At 46.3% G+C, this 25,100-nt stretch overlaps 1 protein-coding gene across 1 annotated transcript in view; it reads left to right on the forward strand.

Annotated features, from left to right (window-relative positions):
- Positions 1-25,100, forward strand: part of LOC125425202 (translation initiation factor IF-2-like) — a 107,490-nt gene that overhangs the window by 64,037 nt on the left and 18,353 nt on the right. Inside the window, exon 3 of the mRNA XM_048482763.1 lies at positions 15,228-15,399. Within this exon, the coding sequence (XP_048338720.1) occupies positions 15,228-15,399 (172 nt within the window). The remainder of the gene's footprint in view (positions 1-15,227; positions 15,400-25,100) is intronic.

Raw genomic sequence — 25,100 nt, forward strand, 5'->3', positions numbered from 1 at the left:
ATTGAAGTCGCCCAAGACAATAAGTCTAGGGTACCGCAATGCCCGGTCTGCCACCACCTCCAGCAGCTGCGGCAGGCTGTCTCCTGGTGTGCTAGGCGACCGGTACACCAGGAGAACAGCCAACCTCTCCGAGGCCAACCACTCAAGGCCGACACATTCCATGCCAGGGATCTCTGGGACTGGGGCAGCCCTGAAGGGAATAGAATCACGGATGAACATTGCCACCCCACCCCCCCGGCCCCGGGTTCGTGACCGGTGGAGGCACGTGAAACCTGGGGGCGCAACCTCACCCAAGGCGACGGTTTCACCTTCACGCACCCAGGTTTCGGTGACACAGGCCAGGTCCATCTGCTGGGCTCCGAGAAAATCTCGGAGTATAGCGGTTTTGTTATTAATGGACCTGGCATTAATCAACACCAGGGACGAAGCGGAGTATTCCTGGGCCCTGCCATCCTCGTTCTTTATTTATTTTATTTATTTATTTATTTTTTGAACTTATATACCGCCCCATCCCCAAGGGGCTCTGGGCGGTGTACAACATTAAAAAGACAATATAAGCAATTAAAACATTTAAAAGCAGCGAAAACCATAAGATATTTCCAATAATATAATAAACTACAGTAAAATAGATGGCGTTCAGCAATCTGCTATTGTTATTCTGTCCCTTCCCTAAAGGGGGAAACAGTATCCCATATTCCGATCTAAAAATCCCTCCCCCTTCCAAAAGGGAGGAGTGGCGAGTCTAAGATGACAACTGACCCCGGTATCAGAGCCGGGGGCAAAGGGGCACCATCAACGGCTGGTTCCTCCTCTTCAAGATAGGTCGGAGGTCAGAAGGCGAGCGAGCATTTCCATATCTTGCCCACCTTCTATAATCCGGCCGCCGCCTACTGCTGTATTTACCCCGCCCCATTACCACTGGGATTCCCAGCCCCAAAACAGGTGCCCCCATTACCTACTAGTCTCCCACCCTCTAAACAGCCTGACAAACTCTCACAAAGGTGGGTCCAGCCTCACTAATATAATAATACTAACTAATTAACTAACACTAGCCTACCGAGGCTAAAGGGGACCCAGTCTAACTACTCACAAAAACTTAACATTCATACAATGCAGTCTATAACAACTAAACATTCCTATCCTAATACTACTATCTACTGAGTTATAGAACCACACCAAAAATCAGGCACGAAAGGTCAGCAGAGGGCGCTAGATGGTCATAAGAAGGACTGCTGCCACCAGATTCTTATGCGCCTTGCTGAAACAGACCGGATAGTTGTTATACAAGTTCTTACTAAGGGCAGCAATATTGCTATTGCATGGACATAAGCAGCAGGGGGAAAGTGGTGCTATTATACGGACAAGGGCAGCCGGCGTGGGGTCCACGTCACCTAAGTCCGCTGCTCGTAAATGTTCGTCTGAGTCGAAAAAAATCCTAGAAGACCAACAGTGCAGGACAATAACCGGGAGGCTACTGCCACCAGCTACTCCGTATAGGGCCCCAGCAAAGTGCTCTATGTGTCGAATTTGCTCCTTATGACGCAGCGCATTCAGCTCTCTCACAGCTAGCGCGCTACGTCCAAATGGAACACCGATGTTTGTAAATGTTCCTCGTCGCTCTGCTAAGCCTGTAGGCAGATATCGCTGCCTGCGTTGAAGAAATCCAATCTCCCCGCTCCCTTTTGATGTTACGCCCGGTTGCCCAGGAAAGGCAGGCGCTGCCACCGCCGCTTCAAAGCACAAGCCAGGGTTCGCTGTATCAAAGGGAGCACCGGGGTTCTCCTGTTCACGGCTTCTCACCACAGGACCTCGCACAATCTCCGTAATCAATTCTACGCAATTTCCAGGCACTCGATGGAACCAGCACAATCCCGGCCCGGTCCAAACCTGAACTGGAGGCGCAGGGGGAAACTCTGCCACCGCCCCCCTTAGCGTCCTCTCTTCCAAGCCCCCAGTTCGCCGGGGTGTAGGAGGCCAGTGTCATAAAGCGCTGCGGGGCGGGTCAGGACAGTTGCCACTACAGTCACCGGCCCAAACCCGAGCTGGAGGTACGGGGGGCATCACTGCCACCGACCCCCCTAATGTCCTCTCTTCCAAGCCCCCAATTTGCCGAGACACGGGAAGCCAGTGCCGTGGAGCGCTGCGAGGTGGATTAAGACAGGTGCCACTACCAGGCCAGCCCAGGGGATACGAGGAAGGAGCAAGGCGAGGCAAGCGGGCATTAAAAAATATAAAAAACGCCAACCCGAACATGCCGCCGCCGCCCCAACTCACGACCCGACCGCCAGCCGTTTATGTCTCCGTTTCCCTCTGTTTCCGACTGTTAATCAGCCACCGCTACCGAAGGTGAGCAGAGGATTCTCTTCCAAGCTGACTCCGGAGGGGATCTCAAAATTATAGGTTTTTAAAAGCTGTTAAGAAAGTTGTTAAAAAGTTTGTTCAACGTGTTATGAATTTTTCAATTTAATTAATCCCAATCAATACTCACAAACAGTCCAGTAGGCAATCAAGTAGCTTTTATTGTCACATCTATAGAAGTGGAGGATAACCGCACCCTTGGGCGTTGGTCATCCTGAAGATCTGTGTGCAGCAACAGCTTAATTTAAAGGCCCCCTACTCTGTCACTCTGGCCAATCAGGATTTACCACATGTACATCCAGCCGGACCCAGAGGCTCCCATTCTCCTAACAAGGCAGAAGCATGCATTGTTCACGTGTTCTAGCACCCACCCCACAAGCTATGCCATGCCTTTTTCACATGGCATCCCACCCCTAAAACTCCCCAAAAGTCCTATAATGAGCACTTCCCTTTCTATTCTGCCAGCTTGGCAGTTTGGTTAAGCAATATAGCTGATTCATACTGTTCCCGTATGCTGAACACGAGTTTACTGAAATAACTCTTCTTTTCATATCTTACACCCCCACAGGTTTCCGTTCACTTCCCTTTCTTGCCCCGTTACTATGCTGGCCCTACTGGCCCCCTCCCTCCCTCTTTATTGCTTAAGCACAGCCTCAGCATTTTTCTCTAATTATACCCTTGAACCAAAGTTGCAGACCTGTTGCAGGCCTGCGGCCTAGCAGCAAAGCACATAGCCATATCCTGCATTTTGTATACCTCACCACTTTCTGAATGCTGATCCATAACAATCCCTCCTTTTCTTTTGATCAAACAAATGGTGAGGTATCACTTAACTCTAATTCTCATAGCTATCGTCGGATAGTATTTCATACACAGTGGAGTTTTCTAACAGCAGAGAGGCGTAGGAACCCTCGCCTCGTGTTTCTTCCTTGGGCATTTCCACTCTCACAGCCATGGCTAACTCAGTGGAGACCTGAGTACGGGTGGGGACACAGTGACTGAGCAAAGGTAGGCATTGAATACAACAGCAAATCATCAACCCTATTGCCAGCACCCCGATTATTCCAATGATAAGATTTTTCACCCAACCCCAGTCTGGCAGCCAACTGGTCAGCCAATTCCACCATCCTGTGTCTTCTTCATAGGTGTCATGTACTGCTTTAGCTATGGCATGCAACTTATGAATATTTGTTTCAATCTGCCCTGTTCTGTTGATATAGTGGCAGCAAGTTGTGTTTAACCAAAAGCACAAGCCCCCCTTGGCACTCAATAAATAATCCAGAGCAATTCCATATTGAAAAGACACTTTAGCTAAGGAATCGATTTCTATTTCTAGGTTCTTGGTACTGTCCGCTGTTTCATTAGCTAGGGCTTCTAATTGTGTTGACAGTACTCGTAACTGTTTGACGTTCCATCCCACCCCTATCATTGGCCACGTAATTGCTACAAATCGTTCTCCTTCAGTGAGGTAGGTGTCTTGGGGATCATAACCCAGGGAGGGATCTACAGCCCTTCTCGTTCTCCATTGTATCTGCCTCTCCCAGGCCTTTTTTGGTTGTTCCTTGGGGTAATAGGTCATTCCACCCGGTCCGATGGTTCCCAGAGAACATGTCCCCGCCCAGAGAGGGGGAAGTATCTTGAGGGCCTGCCTCCCACAAATCCAATATATTCCTGAGGGGAGCGCGAATATATATAGACCTATCTCATACCTGATTTGCAGATGGACCATATTGAATGGGGTTACCAGGTTATCAAACAATAAAAGTGCGCCTGGAAACTTTTCAAGTCCACTAGAGCAGTTAAAAGCAGGATCACTTTTAAGCCATGGGTTATCCCTACATATCCGCCCGTCCTGGGACAAAATCAGGGTTCTTTCACACGAGGGGTAATCACCTAATTCTATAGCTGAACCAGGGGCTGCCCCTGGTAGAGGAGGGGGTGGCTGACCCAGGGTCCACCTGGGCTCCCTGCGAGGAACCTGCGGCGCGGCCCTGGGTTTCCATAACCAGGTGGGTCCCCACATAATCTCATCAAACACATCTTTGTCATGCCCTGTCAGGTTGGTTATGGAGGGTGACACACCGCGTTTGAGACTATTATATTCCTCATCTGTTATTGGCCTTCCTCGCATCTGCTCTATGATATGCCTGAAATTTGGATCTTCTGTTGGCGTAACTACATGGCTTCTCAGTATCTTGGTCCTTTCTTCAGCCTCTCTAACCTCTTCTTCCATAATTCGCTCCTTCTCTTTGGTATATGAATGCCATTGGATGCATAGGGGAGCCTTTGGCCAACTCCACGGGCGTGTGAGTACGACTAAGTTTGGGTCCCGAAACCCTCTGGCTGCTTTCCCAGGGATTTGAGAGGGGCTCGTTGCTCCGGTACAATAGGTGTTATTCCAGGCCTCTAAGGACAGGGCTGAGGAGGGTAGTAGAGGCCACCCTCCTGATCCCGTGGCCGGACCATGGCTACACAACCAGCATTCAGACACATTCAGGGCCCGACTGGTGTTCTGGGCCAAGAGGTGGAACTGATTGCGGTGCCATCCGGCCTGAGTCTGGTGTACCTGTAAGTAGTAACTCAGTAAGGATATTACGGCCCACATTGTCATTCTCAGCTCCCTGGTTTTCTTGTTGCAGCTCAGGCGTTGTCAGTTCTCTTTCTCTTTCTAAAGATCGGTATGGTCTCCCGATAATGTGGCAACCACAATACTGTCGATGCCAAAAATCGTGACTGAGGGATTGGTAGTAGGTGCAAATCCAATTGTAACTGAGTCTAGCTGGTCTCCTATACCACCAGGCCCTCACGAGTCGCTTCCCCGGTCGTTGCTGGTAATAAGCGACGACAGCTGCAGGTAGGGTAGCTACCTCGGCTTCAGGTTGTCTTCTTGCAACTAGCACCTTTCCCCACCTGTGCTCTGCAGTGCGATACTCCCACCTCTGCCACTCAAAAAGTGCACACAAGGGTCCGGTTGCATACAATTTAGGACCACAACCGAAAAGAGTGGGATTTTCAAAGTGTTCAGCTAGATTTTGGTATCGTTGTACACACGACCACTCGATGTCATCGTCACTGAGCCAAATTGGATAGGTTTGCATGGGAATTGATTAATTCTACGGCTCTCTCAAGTTGTTCTCTATATTGAATATGGGTACTGTGGCAAAAACAAGGAACAAAATATCTCCACGAGGGATGCTTAAACAACTGGCCCCAACTACACGGCTGATTGAATAATAACTGCCCAGGCAGCAAGGTTCTCCACTCCCTTACCCGGTTTCTAGCAGTCAACCCTTGATAATAAGCAACTACGAAAATCTTTTCCTTTAAGTGTGCTGTCCTTTTTGCTTCTGGTCTGACAAATGCATGTATCTTTCCCCAACAATGATCCTCCTCTCTATATTCCCACCTCTGCCAAACCCAATCCCTACAAAAACAACTTCCTTCCTCCACTAAAACAGGCCCAAAGGGGAAACAAAGTGTATTTTCAAATACATTCGCAAAGTGTCCAAACCGATGCTCAGGTGTCCATGCTGGGTTGTCTCTTTGCAGACAACGATTCCGGAGTGCCTGCGAAAGTGGCAAAGTCATATAGTTCAGGACGCAGGCAACAGTGGAGCAGGTTTAGCTCGGGTGTGATGGGTCCAACCTTTCTCTTCCGTCCGAACTGCTGTTTCTGTCACCAGGAGGACGAGGAAGGGTCCTTCCCACTGAGGCCTCAATGGTTCGGTCCTCCAGCGACGAATGAAGACCCAATCGCCAGGCTGGAACGAGTGCACAGCAACCTCGAGTGGTGGGGTTTGATGGACCAACCCTTGCTTCCTGTTAGCAGATAAAATTGAGAAGAGTGCCAGCACATATTTCCGCAAAAAGGCATCTTTAATCTCATGTACTGCTCCTGCAGGCTTGTCAGGAGCCACATCCCATATAGAAAACCCATACAACATCTCGAAGGGGGAGAGGGCTAGTCCTGTTCTGGGTTTTGTTCTAATGTTGAAAAGTGCTAAAGGCAGGACTTTAGTCCAAGGCAAGCGGCTTTGCAGCATCAACTTTTTAATCATAGTTTTCAAAGTCGCATTCATCTTTTCTGTCTGACCTGAACTTTGGGGGTGCCAGGGTGTATGTAGGTCCCAATGAATGCCCAATTGCTCCATTACCATCTGGAGTACCTTTTCGGTAAAATGAGGGCCGCGGTCCGAATTTAATCGCTCGATTATAGAGAACCGAGGGCAAATGTGTTCTAAAATCAGTTTACATACCACCCCCGCTGTGGCCCTGGCTGTAGGGAAGGCTTCTACCCATCCCGTTAATTTGTCCGTGAATACCAAACAGTGCTTCAATTTCCCTATAGGTGGCATGTCTATAAAATCTAACTGAACATCCTGGAAGGGATGAACAGCCAGCGGACGGCCTCCAGAAGGCCTTGGAGCAGCTCCCTTTTTGTTTATCCTTGCGCAAATATGGCAGCCAGACGTGATCCATTTTGATAGGGTCCACACTCTTTTGCTGACATATTTCTGCAAGAATGCTTCTACCAGAGCTTGAACGCCCCAGTGACCTCCATCATGTAAGGATTTTAGTACTTCCCTGGCCATTCCCTCCGGGAGCCACACCCTGCCATCCGGCAATACAAGTTGGTTCTGTTCCCACTGAGCCCCCTGTTTCACCGCACATTCCTCTTCTTTCTGGGTATATTTTAGGGAAGTGTCCACCTCTTTCCCTACCGGTATCATGGTGGCTAAAAGACATTCAGGTGGTTCCTTCTGTATGGCTGCCTGTTTGGCAGCCTCATCGGCATACCTGTTTCCCACTGCCTCCAGGGATACCCCCTTTTGGTGACCTTTAACATGTATTATGGCTATCTGAGCAGGACCTTGAAGGGCCTTTAACACATCTGAGACCAATTTTACATGTGCCACAGTCTTCCCCCTTGCATTAAGAAGTCCTCTTTCATTCCAGATTTTCCCAAACACGTGAGTTACCCCACACACATACTTCGAATCTGTGAATATGTTCACTTTTAATCCTTCTGCTAATTCTAAAGCCCGTTTTAGGGCGAACAGTTCGGCAGTTTGGGCAGAGTAAGAAGGGGGGAGCCCTCCCGATTCTATTTCTTGCCCCCCTTCTTCTATAATGGCATAACCACTCTTTCGGCAACCATTGATTACCCTAGATGAACCGTCTATGAACCAATTGACAGCCTCTGCTTGAGGTGTTTCCTCCAAATCCTCCCTTGGTTTTGTTTGTAGCTGTATTATATCGATACAATCATGTTCCATAGCCATTTGTTGGTTCATAGAGGGTGGCAGGCCAGCTATTGGTCCCATATTCTGTTCGGTTGTAATGACTAAGTCAGACTGTTCCAACAATTGAGCCTCGATGTGCAAAAGTCTAGAGTCGGTCATCCACTGCCGGGCGGCATGAGTCAACACAGCCCTAACTTGATGAGGGGTGTGTACAATCACCGCCGCATTGACAAGGAGTTTCTGAGTCATTCCCACTGCCATAGCTACTGCTGCGCATGCCTGGAGGCAGGGGGGCCACCCCCTCACAACAGGGTCAAGAAATTTAGAGAAATAGGCAACGGGTTGATCCACCCCTCCCTTCTTCTGTACAACTGCTGCCACCATGTGGCCTTCTCTTACGATAACAAACAGGTGCAAAGGTTTGTTTAAATCCGGTAACCCTAATGCCGGAGCACTTAAAAGTGCTTGTTGGAGGTTTCTAAATGCTTTTATCTCATGCTTTTTCCACTCTAGCCTGTCAGGCTGTTCGTTCTTCAACTTAGCTGTCAGGGGTGTAGTGAAAACTGCAAAATCCGGAAGCCAAGTTCGGCAGTAATTTACCGTGCCTAGAAATCCTCTCAACTGTCGTTTGGTTTGCGGGAGAGACAGATTTTGGATTCCTGCCACTCTCTCGGGGTCTATAAGCTTCTGTCCTTCTTTTAGGAGATGGCCCACATATTTCACCTGGGATTGGCAAAACTGTATTTTCTTTTCTGATACTCTCAGACCCTTGTCAGCCAAGAAATTAAGCAGTCGAATGGAGGAAGCCCTCAAGCCTTTTGCCTCTTTTCCACTTAGCAAGAGATCATCAACATACTGAACCAATGCGGTCCCCGGGGAGGGGTCCCATTCGTTCAGTACCTGGGCCATTATCTCTCCGAAAATGGTGGGGGATTCACAATAGCCTTGAGGCAAGACATTCCATTCCAGTCGAGTAATCAATCCTGTGTAAGGGTGTGGCCATTGAAAAGCGAACAATGGTTTGGCCGACTGGTCCAGGGGCACACAAAAGAATGCCGAGGTCAAGTCTATTACCGTGTAAAGGACATGACCTCCTGGAATTTTTGTCAATAATTGGTAAGGGTCTTGAACGATTGGAGTTCTTTGGATCACTATCTTATTAATTTCCCTCAGATCCTGCACCATGCGGTAAGACCCATCTGGCTTACGAACTGGAAGAATGGGAGTGCAATAGGGGGAGGTGGATTCGCTAATTAAACCATCATCATAAAGTCCTTTTATGACTGGTTCTAAACCCTTCTGGGACTCCTTGGGAACTGGATATTGCTTGACATACACAGGTCGATCATGTTTAATTGCGACAGTCACTGGAGTGATATTTAGCAGTCCAGGATTACCGGGGGCTGCCCAGACCTGGGGGTTGATCTGTTCTTTATCAACTTCTGTCAACATTCCCAAACGGGCTATACACTGATCATTCTTTAATTGGATAACCATCCCCAATTTGGCCTGCAAGTCTCTACCCATCAAGTTTATTCCGCTAGTTGGCATCCAAAGGAAATCATGCATGCAAAGGAGTTTTTCGTCATTTGCACGCACGGGGAGGGGTGCCAAGATAGGGACTTCCAAGGGGATCCCTTGTACTCCTATCACCTTGCTACGGCCCCCAGTTTCTTTCATGTGGGGGACCTTTTCACATAACGTTGACCTTGTGGCACCCGTGTCTACAAGAAAGGTTATAGGGTGTCTGTCCTGTCCTACCTCTAGGGTTAACAAGGGTTCCTGCGAGGCAGGTCCACAGTACAGAAACCCCCGACCCCTTCAATCATCCTCTTCCAGCTGCATTGCCTGGCGGAAGGTATCCAGTTGCCCCCTACCTCTATTCTCTGGGTTGTGACTACACTCTCGTCCCCAGTGCCCAGGCTGTTTACAGATCCTGCAGACATCACGGGGCAGCGGAGGGCCACTCCCTCTTACTGCTGTACCCCAATTTTGCCCGGTCGTCATGGGGGAAGCCATCCTCCGACCCCCAGACCCGAAATGGCTGTCTCGTTGATCTGCCCTATTGTTCCAGTTCGGCCCCACAGGCCTATCTGACCTGAACCCTCCTGGTCTAGCTACCATGGGTCCTCCTACCCTCTCTTGTCCAGACCCCCCTGGTTTGTTTCCCCACCGGGGCACTCTGTCTACCCTGTCTTGTTGTTTGTTATTCCTTATTATTTCTTGTACTGTTTGCACCATGAGATTAATTTTCTTCTTTTCCTGGAGCTCGTCACGACGCACAATAACCTTTTGTGCCTCGTTAACCAGCTCCTGGAGAGGTTTTTCCATCAGACCTTCAATCTTTTGCAGCTTCTTCCTGATATCTTCATGAGCTCCCCCTATAAACCTCAATTTCAGTATGGCTGCATTCGCTTCCGCCTCTGGGTCTAACCCTGCAAATTTTTTCATGCTGTCTTTCAGTCTAAGCATATAATCCCAGGGTGTCTCGTCCTTTCGTTGGGGGGCCCCGAAAGCTTTGGCAATGTTGACAGAATGTGGGATGGTTTTAATTAAGCCCTGGAAGACCCTCTTTCTAAAGTCTACACATCGGGTTCGGCCCGCTTGAATTTGCAAGTTCCAATCCTGGTTTGTCGGGGTAACCAAAGGAATTTCATTCTTGGATTCATCCTCTGTTCTATTACCATCCTCTCCCCTCCAGGTTTTCCGGGCCTCTTCCACCGCTTGGTTAGTCACCTCTATATTGGTGAGCTGTTGCAATATGTGCAGCAGTTCTGTGGGTGTGAAGACAGAGGGTCCCAAAGAATCCTCAAGCGCTTTAATAAAACCCTCTGGGTCTTCATTAAATTTTGGGAGATGGGACTTCATTTCACGTATTTCTATGGAAGTGAGGGGAACCTCAACATAGCCTATTAATCCCTGGCCCTGTGGCACCTGCCTCAGAGGGGCCAACAGCGCTGACTCGTTTTGTTTCTCTCCTTCCCCCCTCTCTCCCTCTGTCAACAATGCTGTTTTCTTGTTTTTCGCTCCCCATTCTTCCTCCCTTCGTTTTAGATCCCTAAGCTCTGCTGACATTTTCTTAATTTCTATCTGATATTCTTCTGCTGCCTTATCGAAAGGGGATCTTTCAGGGGCCGCGGCCACACCCCGTCCAGCGGCCCCAGCGTCTGTATGCACCGGTGCCGTTGGGGAGGGCCTGCCCCCCGACCCTCGAGGCCCCAATTGTAAGGATTGTCTCCTGGCCTGGGGTCTATAAGGGGGTGGGAGACAATCAAGAGGGTCCCATTTCTTCGTTTTTGCGTTCCATATTTTATCCTCCGAGGATTCCTGTAGTTCTCTAGCCGCATACAGCCTACACAACCCAGCTTTGCACTTATTCTGCAACACGAACCCATACCTCCAGGTATCTGCGTAGGGCAACCCTGAATCTTGTCCAAGTAGGGGCTCCAAATCCAGCAAACCTACTACATACATATACATTTCTTTACATAGTTCCTTATCGCATGAGCCAAACATCGGCCATCTCCTGCCTGACTGTAGTTCATAAGTGGGCCAAACATTTGTACATAGTTTTACCATCATTTCTTTTTTAAGGACCTCTGTGCCCCCTAGACTGTCCCATTGTTGGAGGACCTGGCCCAATGGGCTAGTATCAGGGATTAGTATTGGTTTCCCATCATTTCTGTTCAGTGTTCCAGATCCAACAACAATCCGACTGCCTTTTTCTCCGTCATCTCCTTGCTTAATCTTCCCCAATTTGTTTCCCATTATAAAGGATGCAACTCACCCAATCCGCAGACGTCTGGACTTTTGATTGTAGCCGGCTTGCTAGTTGATGCCACTGTAATTTGGGGTTCTTTGACGTGGAGAAACGGAGAAGCAACGAGAGGGGAGTGGGCCGAACAAAGGTCGTCCGGGGTGCACCGCCCTATTCCCTCTCGAGCAACCCCTTTTTCTCTTCGGTCAAAAAGGGGGCAATGCCCCGGTGCCCAAAAAGGACACTCGAGAAGCCCTCTCCTCTTTATTGAGAGGGTCCCTGTTCGGGCGCCAATTGGCTTCCTCGGGAGGTTGGCTTCCTCGGGAGCCGCCGTGGACAACCCCACTGCCGAGAAGTCATCCTCTTCAATTTCAGGTTCCTCCAGCTCCTCTACTGCCAGGGCCTTGGATGTTCTCTGTTCGGGGAGCGACTTGCGAGGTGGCTTAGCAGTGGGTTTCTTTGCTGGGGAGCCAGAGGTGGATTTGGGATTCTTCAGGCAGGTGGCAGCTATGTGACCTGGTTCACCACAATACAGAATCCTAGGCGCCGGCCAGAAGTCGATTTGGGCGCCGCTGCATTACCGGGCGGCTTCTTCGGAGGGGCCCCGGTCTGCTTACTTGGGGAAGTTTTCACTGGTGCTCCCTTTGAACGGGTGAGCCGGCCCGCAACGATGCTGCCCACCTCGATCCACTCAGCTATGGTTTGGGGTTCATTATGCATGACAGCCCATTTACGGATTTCAGGATCCACTGCTTCATAAAAATATTCGCACTTCATACGATTGGGCCAATCAGGTATTTTACTGGCCACTGCTCGAAACTGGCGTGCGAAGTCGGCAAACGGGCGATTCCCTTGCTTAATGGTTTTAAGGGTTTTTCTGGCTTTTTCCACCACATCTTTATCCTCAAAACGGAGGCGAAGACCTTGAAGCAATTCAGCTACCGCTGAATGTAACGAACCAGTAAAGTCCAGACCAAAAGTAACCATTGAAGTTCTTTATTGAGCTGGCATTCTTAGTCAATCACAGGCAATGCGGGAACTGAGCCCCCCCAGAACCAACAGCCGCTTTTACGGGGTCTATCCCAGTTCCCGCCAAAGCTAACGATAACAAATGCAGGTTCTCATCCACTTCTCCTTGAGACAGTTTTCAGCTCAGTTCACACAGACAAACTATAGCAACAAGATAAGATGCCCAACTGAGTGTACTGCCAACCTTTGCAGAGAACTCCTGCTCAAGGTTAAACAGCGAGCTTACAGGTCCTGGGTGACATCATACTTCAATAACGAATCATAAACCCTGGAAAGCACAGACACTTGGGAACAATGAACAGACAGTTGTGAATTAAAGCAGGGCCCTTGACAGCTTATCCAGAGGGTGGAACTGGAGACTGGAATTCAGCTTCCATTCCCAGCTTAATAGCTAGAAACCTGTCTTTTCTTCCCAAAATGTAACTTCAAAACACTTAGAATCAATAGTAGAATTAAGGCAGAATGCACACTTGGGTAGAAAAAAAGGAGTTTGGATTTATACCCCACCTTTCACTCCTGCAAGGAGTTTCAAAGCAGCTTACAAGTATCTTTTCCTTCCTCTTCCCACAACAGACACCTTGTGAGGCAGGTGGGGCTGAAGGAGTTCCAAAGAACTGTAGCTAGCCCAAGGTCACCCAGCAGGCTTCATGTGGAGGAGCAGGGAAACAAATCCAGTTCACCAGATAAGTGCCACTCGTGTGGAGAAGTGGGAAATCAAACCTGGTTCTCCAGGTTAGAACCCACCACTCTTAACCACTGCATCATGCTGGCCAAGCCAAAAAACAGCAACCCAGTAGTTTACAGCTGAGTACGTCTTTGAGAATTTCTCAGCAAAGCTGGTTTTCCCATGCCTGAATAATCCTCCCCCAAAATGGGTTTTATTTAGGATTTCAGGATAGCTTCTGGTAAAGGTCTCCCCCACCCTTTTGAAGGTTTCCCAGGCATCAAGAGAGAGGGGATGAGGCAGTTGCTTGATATTGTTCTGCTGTGATTCCAGAAGTGCCGCCCCCCCGCCCCCCCGGCTGCCTAACTTTGTTCTGCAGGGCTTCTCTGGGCTGACACTGGTACTGCTGAGTAAGCAAATGTGGCCGCCTTGCTTGAGATTGTTCTGCTGGGCTTCTGAGTCTTGCCACTGGTTCTGTTGCAAAAGTGTGCCCTCCTTACGTAACTTTGTGATGCTGGGCTTCTCTGGGTTGACATTAGTTCTGTTGGACTTGCCATATTGGCCCCGGGTTCTGCTGAGATTCCTGGGATTTATATTGGTTCTATTGGGTTTGTTGTTCTCGCGTTGGAGGCGTTGATCAGTAGTTGCTGCAAGCATACCCCTTTGTTTTTGTCCTGGAGAAAGAAAGACTGACTCTGTGTTGGAAACTGGGTGGATGGGGGTGCCTTTGGCAGACCATAGAATTGGACCCCCCAGACCCAACTTTCTTGAGACTTGATGGTTCTTCCATGGACAGGCACCAGCAGTTGTAGAGCATTTTTGGTACAGCCTCCCCCGCTGCCCGGGATCATTTCCCCATAGGCTGTAATGGAGCTGAATAATATTGGATACGAAGAAAGCCCTGGAAGTGTTTGGAGTCTATTAGCTCCCTGGTTCTTAACTGAGGAGGAGTTGGCTCCCAGATCCTCCTGCTTCAGGAAAGCTCCCGCCCCTCCTGGCTTTCCACAAACTGCAAAAATGAATTCTTCGAGAGGACTTTTCTATGTAGGTAATGGGGCTACACTATAGAAAACAGGCTACAAATTTGCTTGGATAAATGATAAAGGGTGTTGGTATATAAGGGACTCTAGTAAATGCCCTGCCGTCAGATCTCAGAAGCTAAGCAGGGTCAGCGCTGGTGAGTATTTGGAGGGCAATTTCCAAGAAGCACCAGAGTCATGAAGCAGAGGCAGCCAATGGCAAATCAGCTCTGACTATCTCTCACTTTGGAAACACTGTGGGGTTGCCATAAGCCACCTGTGACCTGACAGCGCAAAAAATTATATGCAGTGTGCAGTGTACTGTAAGAAGAAGGATACTATGTAATTGTTGCACTGTTTAATATGTCACATTGGTATTTAAGCTTTGCTTCAGTTCTGTCTTTTAGCTTTCTTTGCAGATTTCTGCAACCCTGCCCCTATTGCATTGTTCATGAAATGTCCCGGTGTGTTGATTATATTGATTGTGTAATCTGCCTTTAGCTTCTGTAGGATGGCGGAATATGAATAAGTTAAACAAGCATAGACAATGAAATTTCACTCTGCGCCCACTCTAGTAGGCCATTCCAGAGCCCCCACCCCCAAAAAGTTCATGGCAGAACGGTCGCTAGATAAATGCTCTTAAAACAGAAAAAGGCTCTCTAGTATCCAAATGTGGCAAGCAGGAAGGGGAGACAGTTTGATAATTATGAGGGACCAAAACAATGAATTGAGCCCCTGGAAGCATTTTTAATCAGCCTCCTAGAAGCTGTCGGTGCAGCTCTGGAACCATGTCTTTCAAGTGACTGTTCCCAACCGGAAGTTGCCACCTCTTGTAGCAACTGATGCTTCCAATACGTCAAATGCAATCTCACATAGAGTTTGTTACAGTGGTTCTACCTGGACTCTGCGGAAGAACGCATCAGCATGGCTGGGCCAGCAGACTCTAAACAAGGGCGCAGCTTACAGGCTAGATCAGTCGCATGTGCAAAGTTTACTCCAGACCATTTATTTTCGTTTCTGTTCGTTATTAGTTTATATTGAGAGGCACGTGAGATGATGAACAGCTGGTCCCTCACCTCTGCTTTGTTTTTCCTGGTGAAATTGAGGCTCCGGTTTCTTTTCCGTGCCTGCTGACCTCCGCCGCTTTCTTCTCGCAGGCTGTCTACAAGGCTTGGCTGTGCTCTGAGTATTTCAACGTGACACAACTGCAGTGTCAACAACGGATTCCATGCAAGCAATACTGCCTGGAGGTGCAGACTCGATGCCCCTTTGTGTTGCCTGACAATGATGAACTGGTCTATGGAGGGCTGCCTGGCTTCATCTGTACAGGTAAGACTCCAAGAGATCATCAGCCTCACCTGCTTGCCTCTCAGGCCTCTTTGAAAACAGGGCTGGGTGCCAGCCAGCCGCTGGAACAGAAAGGGTGCTGCAGGGCCATGCCCTCTATGTGTGCAGTGTAACCCCAAGTCTTTTGAATGAGTCAAGAAGGGTCAGTTGAGCTCAAGTGTCACCTGGCACGGGTAAGGTAGTTCCCAGCTGGCATGAGTCTCCCCTGGTCTAGCGAAGGTGAGACCAGCTGGCACAAAGCTTTCCTGACCCCAGGAGGGTGGTTCTTGGTTGACACATTATATCCCAGTCATTCAGCTAATCCGCAAGCCCGTGGCTGGCTGCAGGGAGGGCTTTCAGGTGGTGCAGGAAGGCCACAGAAACAAACCAAAAACCCCGCCCCGTTCACCTGAAACCCCTTGATAGGGCTAAATGGCCCTTCCCCCAGGATTCCCAGCTGGAAGGGCTGGATGGAGGATAACTACCGTCAGCTTCACCCCTGAAACCATCCCAGGCCACCCCCCTTCCCCCCACACCAGCATCTGCTTGGAAAGCAGCATAGCTCAGCGACAGTACCCACTTCTGGGTTTTACTGTCACGGAGCTGTGGGACACCCAGACACTGGCACACTTGCCCTCTCTGCCTGCAGGGGTGCCAATTATGCCAGTGGAGGGGGGCAAACATGCTGGAGTGGCCCTGCCCCACATTTTAGCAGCGATTCCCCATCCCCCTCTGGATTGGGCTGTTAAACTCTTATTTAAAATAATCTTGAAATGATGAAATAAATAAGAATTGCAAGTGTACAGAGAACATTTGTCAAAGTGATTAAAAGTAAACATGTATACACATCATTTCTTAGTCTTTCTAACCTGGTTGAAAATAAAATGCAATTTCTAAGATTATTACCAGTTTGAGTAGAAAAGATTGGACAGGCTCACAGAAACCCAGATCTCAGCAATTTGAATCTCTCAATTACACCAACGATGCTTATTTCTGACCCCTGTGCAATCACTCTTGTGCTCGTGGTTACCTAGCCATCCCATGGCACTTGTGAATTTCTGGGTTAGCCTACCATTAGTATTTAGTTGCCATCCTAAGCAGCTAGTGAGTACCTGTAGGCTTGTATGCTAAAAGCTAAAAAAAAAGGATACAATCTTCATATATGTTCCTAATAGAATTCAACTTTGAATTGAGATTTCCTAGATAGCAGTGCTTGAACTAATTCCTGGTTGTTCTGTACTGAAGATAAAAATTGTATCTTAAAATGATAACCTAGTTGAAATTAGAATTTCAGAGTTGTATGTAATATTTATTAAATTCTTCTTTTATCTTCTCATCTGGTTGAACCAAATCGCCAGTAACAGTGGGCATTGAGTCAGTTGCAAAATAGGTGACAGGCTTTGCCCTTTTTCAAAATGTTTGGTTTCATATATTATTTGTTTGTTTATATATTAATTTAATGCGTACCCTGCCTTTTGCCTCAGTGGAGCCCTGAAGCAGCTTACATTGTTTACCTCCCCTCCATTTTATCCTCACAACAAGCCTGTGATGTGTTAGACCTCGGATCTGGAAATCACGGAAACTGTAGATTGGTTCTAAAGCCTTTAATTCAGAGCATAGGTCACATCGTCGTAAAAGAGGAATCTGGCGATTCCCGCGCAAACCCCTCACCTATATCCTGTTGCCCCCTCCCACCAAGCCAAACAGCTTCAGCTCCCCCCTACAAACTACAAAGCATTCACTACAAAGCATTGCGAGCCTGAGAACAGTTCACACCTTCCTTTGACAAGAACTGTGTCCAGGATACCCTGGGGCACCGAGGGGAAGACCATTTGGCACTGACAGGCTGTCCTGACATGATGCAGGTTACCCTGAGAGAGGTCAGCCATCGCGTTTCCATGGTGCAAATGGGCATTCAAGCCCAGACCTCTTAACCACTGCACCACACTGGTTCTCTCTCTATTTTATGCCTTGTGACATTTGTCTCTGTATTTCTGCCATAGTCTACACATTTCCTTAAAATGATCAACTTTATGTTTAACAGCTATAGTTCTTGTCTCTTCGTTCAAATCCTTGCTATTCTTTCTGCTTCTAAAAAACTGCTGTAAGCTACTATACTAATAAAAAGATCCTCTTAAAATAGCTTTTAAAGCATCCAGTACCAGACACTTAGGACATATTCTGAAAATTAAATTATAATCTTGAATTTATTTTATTTTATATAGAATTTATTTTATTTAGAATTTATTTTATATATATTATGTAGATTTAAATTTATGTATCCCAGTTTTCTTCCACACTAGGCACTCAACACAGCTTATGAAATAAAATACATGTCTATTATAAAAATCTTTTTTTTAAGTTTTATTTATTTTGCACATATGGACTACAGAAAAAGAGAAAGAAAAAGTCAAAATCTGGTCCCCCTAATAATAAAACACACACACATACACATCCCTACACATATATATGGTGACCTCCAGCTACCTCACTATGGATCTGAATGCGAATCTAGTTTCATGCTTATGCATTTTTTAACTTTTAGTCCTTCTTGTAAAACTACTTTAGTCCAATATGCTGTTTTCGTTTAAGTCTTGAATCCTGCCATTTCTCTATTTGTATATGTTTTCCATAAGTAGTCCGCAAAGGATTTCCAATTTTTAAGAAAATTGTCAATATTCTTGTCTCTTTTAAACAGCGTCAACCTAGCCATCTCTGCATATTCTGTGGCTTTCAAAATCCAGTCTTGTTTTGTTGGAATATTATTGTCCCTCCATCTATATGCCTATAATATCCTTGCTATAGTTGTCATGTACATAAAAAGTGTTCTGTATTGATCAGGAATACCTTCCCTTATCAACCCCTCAAAAATGCCTGAGTTTTTTTTCCAATTGTTATTTTCAAAATCTTTTGCATTTCTTTTAAAATCATATCCCATGTTCACCACATATGAAAAAGAACCCTCCTGTTGTTGACATTTCCACCATTTGTTCCTCACACATTTTTCAGTGTTTAATACCATCTGTTCATCATCTTATAATAATTTTCTTTCAAGATATAACAAATTTCAGATCTTTTTCCCATAATCTTTCTTATTGTTCCATGTGCATGCTTCTCCCCACATTATTAGCCCTTTTTGCAGTCATCCATTTTATCCCCTCTTCCTCAGTATCCCGCTTTAATAACATCTTAAACATTTTAGTAATCAATTTATCATAATTTGTACATAGATTACTTTCAAATACTATCATCTGAGTAACAAAACCTGTATTTTTGTTGTCCGCTTTAAATGTCTCTAGTAATTGATAGTAATGGAACCAGTTTTTGTGATATTTGTCCCCTCAATGATCAAGTTATTTGCAAAGTGGGCCTGTAATATCCTGACCCTGATAGAGTTGGACTTAAACTGAACAATGCAATCTCTTGGTAACTTCTTTTGTTTGACGTAAATTGAATTTATGCAGAAGGCTCTGTCAATTTCCCCTTCCATTATCTCAGGTTTTACATCTACTAACTGAGCCAGCTGTATGGTAAGTAACTGTTCAATATTCTGTTCCTCCACTTCTGGTTTTGATCTGAGACGTAAAGAATTTTCTCTTTGCCTATATTCCAACATAGTAATGTGGTCTTGGAGTCTTCCAAATGCAGAACCTTTTGATCCAACCCATCTAATCTGTTCTTGATTCCTTTTACATCCTCTGTAATGTTCTTGGTGGTGACATTAATTAAATTTACTTTCTCGTTTACTTCCATGAAGGATGCTGTATTTCCTTCGAATAAATCATGCAGTTTAAACATCTCATTAGGTCTGCATTACTTATTTTATCAGGGTTCTGCCACCCATCTGGCCCTACTAAGTGACTTACAGAGTTCCTCCTGTTTTTCCCTTGGTAGGGTCCTGCTTATTGGCCATAGTTTAAAACTCACAAACAGCACTTTCTCAAAACTAAAATACATTTCTCACCACAGTCTTTTCTCTAGTCACAGACACTTCCATGTTTGTAATCCTGTTGTAGAAGTTTTAGGTCTTAAGGTCAAAGAAGGGCTCTTCCCCCTCTTTTCTTAAAGTGATTCAGATTTATGATGTGAGGAACACCAGATCCTGCATTTGTCCTCCTCTTCTCAGATTCTTACAGTCCCTTATCTCTTCCTTTCATAAATGTTTTGATTTACCAGCCAATCAAATCCTTCAATTCTCATAAGTTTCAATAAGCATTTATCTTATTTTAATCTCTCCACTTTAAGTTTAAGTAAAATTAAGTAAACCTTCTAGAGCAGGGGTCTGCAAGCTGCGGCTCTCCAGATCTTCATGTACTACAATTCCCATCAGCCCCTGCCAGCATGGCAAATTGGCTGTGCTGACAGGGGTTGGTGGGATTTGTAGTCCATGAAGTTCTGGAGAGCCGCAGCTTGCAGAGCCCTGCTCTAGTGTCTTTTTGCTTCCAAACTTTGTATTAAGATCCTTTGCTTTTTTTGATTGGGAAAAAAAGAAACTTACAGTTATTGCAGGTTCCTTAAGAGACATTGTTATGAGACTGCAGCTTAGAACAGACACTTCCCTTCTCCAGGAAGCTAAAGATTCAGGACTAGGTATACCTGATTCACTAGTTACACGCAATCAATAGAAAAAGCCTTCCAGCCACAGGCAATGATAATGGAGCGCCAGATGTGGCCTTGGCGCTGACCAGCGAGATGCCAGGCCAGGCGGGAGCCAGAACTGACATGTAACTTCTTATTTGGAAATCCACATATGATGAATCTTGGTAGAAGAAATCTAGTTTGAAGCAGCTTGATTCCTTTCGGTTCCACAACCTGGTTTAGCCAAGACGGTGATCCCACTTCCAGGTTTCACTCTAGGGCAAAAAGAAGCATCCTCTGACACTTTCTTCTCCTGAGGAAACCTTAGGAGATACGTGGTTGATCTCTCAAACCTGATAAACCCCCAGCTGGGTCTCTCTGCTTTCACAGAGGCAGACTCCACGCGGGCCAAAAACAGTGCCCCTGGAATGGTAGAAACACTGTTCTAGGGGCGCTGTTTGCACGGCTTCCGCCTCCACAACGAGGCAGCGCTGTGCCTCCCCCACACACACACTGGGGCGGAATCACTGTTTCCCTGCCTCGCCCAATGAGTGAGGCTTTTGGGAAACTGCATTTCCCTGCTGGCGCCGTGGGAACGGCACCGGGTTAGAGGCTCTGCCTTTCGGCACTTCCATTTTCCCCCACACTTACCTTCTGTCCCTGCCCTTCTGAGGGTCGGAGGGCAGCATGGGCATGCCTTCCTGTCCCCGTGGAGCTCCTCAGGGAGAGGGGGTCAGTGTGGGGAAAGAAAACGGAGGTGCCTCTGTGTGGAGGCACCCCTGCTGGCCTCTCTGGGGCTGCTTGCACCTCAGCATGTGAACGGCTCCAGGGCTCCACCAGCATTATATATGCCGGTGGGATGCCGCTGTAGGGGCCCATGCAGAATCCTCCAGAGAGCTGCAGTGTCTTTAATCCCCCATTGGAAATCTATCATGCCAATCTAAACAAAAACCACACAGCCAAATTGGCTTCTAGTACAGACTACTGGAATGAGTCACACTCAGCCACTGCAAGTCCCAAGTTAAGAGGCAAGGTCTAAAAGCCCTCTGGATTTTACCATTCAGCTTGAACCAAAGGCCTCTTGCCAACTCCAGCCTTGAAGTTGCCTGCAAAAAGAGGAGGAGGGGCAGATCCTCAGCCTGGCCTTCTTCAGCAGCTCTGATGTTCCCAGCTGCTGCTAACCCTTTTGGGCAGCCCAGGCCTCAAATTACATGACAACTCCCCAAATTTCTTCAGGTTCTTGTAACAATAAAAAGCTTAATTCGCAGATTCTTTTTATCCTCATGCCAGGGGGCACATTCAGCTGTTTCCTGTTGTTCCATCTGAACTTAAATTATAATCAGTTCTAAAATAAGCTTTTTATCATGTGGAAAACATTTATCTCATAGAAGGTCTACAAATTGTCAGCTCTGGAAATTATTTTGTTCAACCAACAGAGTTGATATATATTCTGGTGCTAGATTCACAATAGTAACTAATGGTACATTATCATAAACCAGTGAGATTGGATTTCTGGTCTGGACGGCTGCTGCCACAAGTCCCTGATCCATCTAGGGACAAGACACCCGATTTTAACCCCCCCCCCCCCAAGAACTCGAGGGAAGCTTTCTTAACTTCAAGGCCTTTAAGGCCCTTTACGGCCTGGGGCTCTCATACCTGCGAGACCGCCTTACCCCATATGTCCCGAGTTGACCTCTCCGCTCGGCAGAGGCGAATTTACTGGTGGTCCCTTGTCCCTCTATGATGCAGCTAGCCTCTACCAGGGCTTTTACGGCCCTGGCCCCTGCCTGGTGGAACGCTCTTCCTCCATCTGTTAGGGCCCTGCGGGACTTTGGGGAGTTCCGTAGGGCCTGTAAAACTGAGCTGTTCCTCCGGGCCTTTGGTGAGGCTGGCCGCTGAATCCGCCCCCTGTTTGTTGTTTCTATCGTTCCATATGTCATTTGCTGATTGAATATCGGCCAGACATCATCTACTTATTTTAATTATAGAAGATTATTACTGCTAATGTCTTAATGTTTTAATTTATTTATTGTTTTAATTGAAATCATATGTTGTATTGTGTTCGATTGTTTTGTGAACCGCCCTGAGCCCTTCGGGGGTAGGGCGGTTTATTAAATTGAATTAATAACAACAACAACAACAACAACAACAACAACAACTCTCACCAGGAAGAGTTAAATTGACATAAAGAAGGGAGAATTTTTGCCAGTGCACCCAAGTGGGAAACCGGGTTGATAGACCCTCCAAACCAACAACAGGCATTAAGAAAAAGGGAAGGCACAGCTGGTACAGAAGACCAAGGAAATTACGCCATAAAATAAACAAAACATATTTTGAGGTCCTACAGAAACTAATTGAAAATTTGCACTTCAAGACAAAAGCATTGAAACAAAGAAAAGGTGACTTACCGTGCCCTGTTGCTGAAAACATTGACTGGAGCATGTACATACAGCAGAAATGAAAGAGGGCTCGTGATCGTCTTGTTATACTCCCGGTCCAGGAAAGAAAACGAATCAGCCTTACAGCAACTCCCATTGCATGAAGCTGAGAAACAAAAGGTAAAACATCTAACTTTTGCTGGAAATACTGAAAACAAATATGAAGTGGTGGCATGATGCCAAACTTCTTATATAATTAGACGCAATGCATTCTTGGGAGTTCCGCTAGAGCCTTAAACTTACTTCCTGCTGTGCGCATGAAGTAAATAACAGCTAACAAGATTACACCACACCAAAGCATCGCGAGAAGTACCTGAATTAAAGAATCACGAGACCCTGTCCAGCTGCCGGTACAGGAGGTATTCTTTAAACTGAACTTTACCAATCGTAAGTGAAATAACTTTAAAAACAAGCTAAAGAAAGAAAGAAAATAGAAATCTCCTGTACTAAAAACCACAATGTCCAACGCTAGAAAAACTTCAAATGCAGAACTAAGACAACTAAAATTCCAAACCACCATTGAACTGGCTACACCAGAGAAACAAAATGAAAGCGGCAGCAAGGTAGAACAAATGCTAGAAATGTTATTAAATTACCCAAAAGACACTCAGAATCAACTGGCTGAAATTAAACAAGAACTGGGGCAGATTAAAAAGCCAAAAGCATCCCTAACTCAATGAATCCCTTCTGATTCTGAAGAAATCAAGAAAGTGGAAGGCAAGATGGATGTTTTACAATGTCAGGTAGACCTCCAAGGAGAAACCCAGCCATGATTGAGCTGAAACTGAAAGAAAACTTCCTGAGATTCAGAGGGATTCCTGAACAGGACAATGAGGATATAATAGATAGGATGGCAAAACGTCTAGCCCCAGTCTGGAACATTGACCCACAGGAAGCAAAGAAAAAAATAGATCAAGCCTTCAGAATGAATTCCAGGGTGGCGAAGGAAAGAAGATTGCCAAGAGAAGTCATTGTGAAATTTGTTTGCAAATACTACTGGGATCTTATCTTGAGAGCACAATCAAAACAAAAACTCCCAAGCAGATGGTAAAGACCTTGTAATACGAGGAAAAAGAAGGACTATGACAATTTGACATTGCTGCTGAGATCCCAGGGAATAATTTTCAGATGGCTGGTTCCCAAAGGAGTGTCCTTTAAACATGATGAGAAGCAGTACAACATTACAGACCCGCATTGCGCACAAGACTTTTTGAAGAAATTTGGAACATCTCAGAAATGTATTGGACAATAGATGTGGTTTACAAGGTAATTGATTATGTTATGTAAGATCTATAGTCTTAATGTGAATGGTTTAAATGTGGCATGTAAACGAAAGGATATCTTCCATTATTTAAAAAAAGAAAATAATTTAATTACCTGTCTACAGGAGACCCACATAAAGAAAGAAAGAAGATGAACTGGAGGATGGGGCGGTATAAAAGTTTAATAAATAAATAAAAAATAAATAAAACATCTCATAGAAAACTTAAATTAAGGTAAATTATTTCACACAAGCTTCACACACACAAAAAAGAGGGGTGGCTTTATATATTAAAGACATACTCCAACCTAGGGAGGTGTTAAAGGATAAAGAGGGGAGATTTTTAGGGATAGAGGTATCCCTCTTTTGTCTTTGTCATAGTTCTCGGCCTATATGCCCCAAATGAAAATAAAAGTATATTTTATAGAAAGTGAACTGAAAAAATTGCTCCATTCCCAGAAAAAGATTGGATAATCCTTGGGGATTTTAATGGTGTTGTAAAATCTAAAATAGATACGTTTTCCCACAAGACCAAAAATAAAAAAGAAGCCATGCAAATGAAGGAAATGAAAACAAATTACCAAACTCTTTTTTTAACAGCTGGAGATGTATGGAGAGAAAAAGAAGGGAATGCTAAAGAATTCACATATTATTCAGCCAGGCATCATATTCCTTTTCACGCATAGGTATGACTTGGGCTACAAAAAGTTTATACATTAAAACAAGAAATATTAATATAAAACCAAGAAGTATATCTGACCACAATGCAATAAGTTGGGAAATTATACTAAATGAAAGTTAAAAGGAATGAAAATGAAAAGACTGGGCTTTATTAAATTCTGGTGCAAAGTCGAAATTGGTAAAAGATTAAATGAATATTGGGAAATAAACATCGGCTCTGTTACAGATTATAATACCTTATGGGATGCCCACAAAGCAGTAATGAGAGGCTACATGACTAGCAAAGAGATTGAGTTAACAAAGGGGGGGGGACAACAAGAGATAGAGGCCCTTTCTGCATGGGGCCAAAAACAGCGGCCCAGGAACGGAAAAACACTGGTCAACTGGCCGTCCTGTGCGGCTCCGAGTGGTGTGAAGGCGCCGCTTTCCCATCCCCCCTCCACTCACCCCATCCTCCAGCATCAGTCTGGAGGGCAGCTGAGACTCGCCCACGCTGCCCTCCGACCCCTGGAGGGCAGAATGGGCAGATCCCTGCAGCCCTCCAGACTGATGCTGGAGGATGGGGTGAGTGGGGGGGACGCATGCGGAGCCGCCTCTTCTGCGCCGGCCTCTGCGGGGGCCGCTCACACGCTCCCGTGTGAACGGCCTCCTCCCTTATGCCGGTGGAGAGGCGCCCTTTCCGCCATGCGGAAAGGGCCAGAAATAGAAATTAACAGGCTAGAGAAAGAGTTAACTAAAAATTCAAG

Source organism: Sphaerodactylus townsendi, unplaced genomic scaffold (genome assembly GCF_021028975.2).
Source record: "Sphaerodactylus townsendi isolate TG3544 unplaced genomic scaffold, MPM_Stown_v2.3 scaffold_21, whole genome shotgun sequence".
NCBI lineage: Eukaryota > Metazoa > Chordata > Lepidosauria > Squamata > Sphaerodactylidae > Sphaerodactylus > Sphaerodactylus townsendi.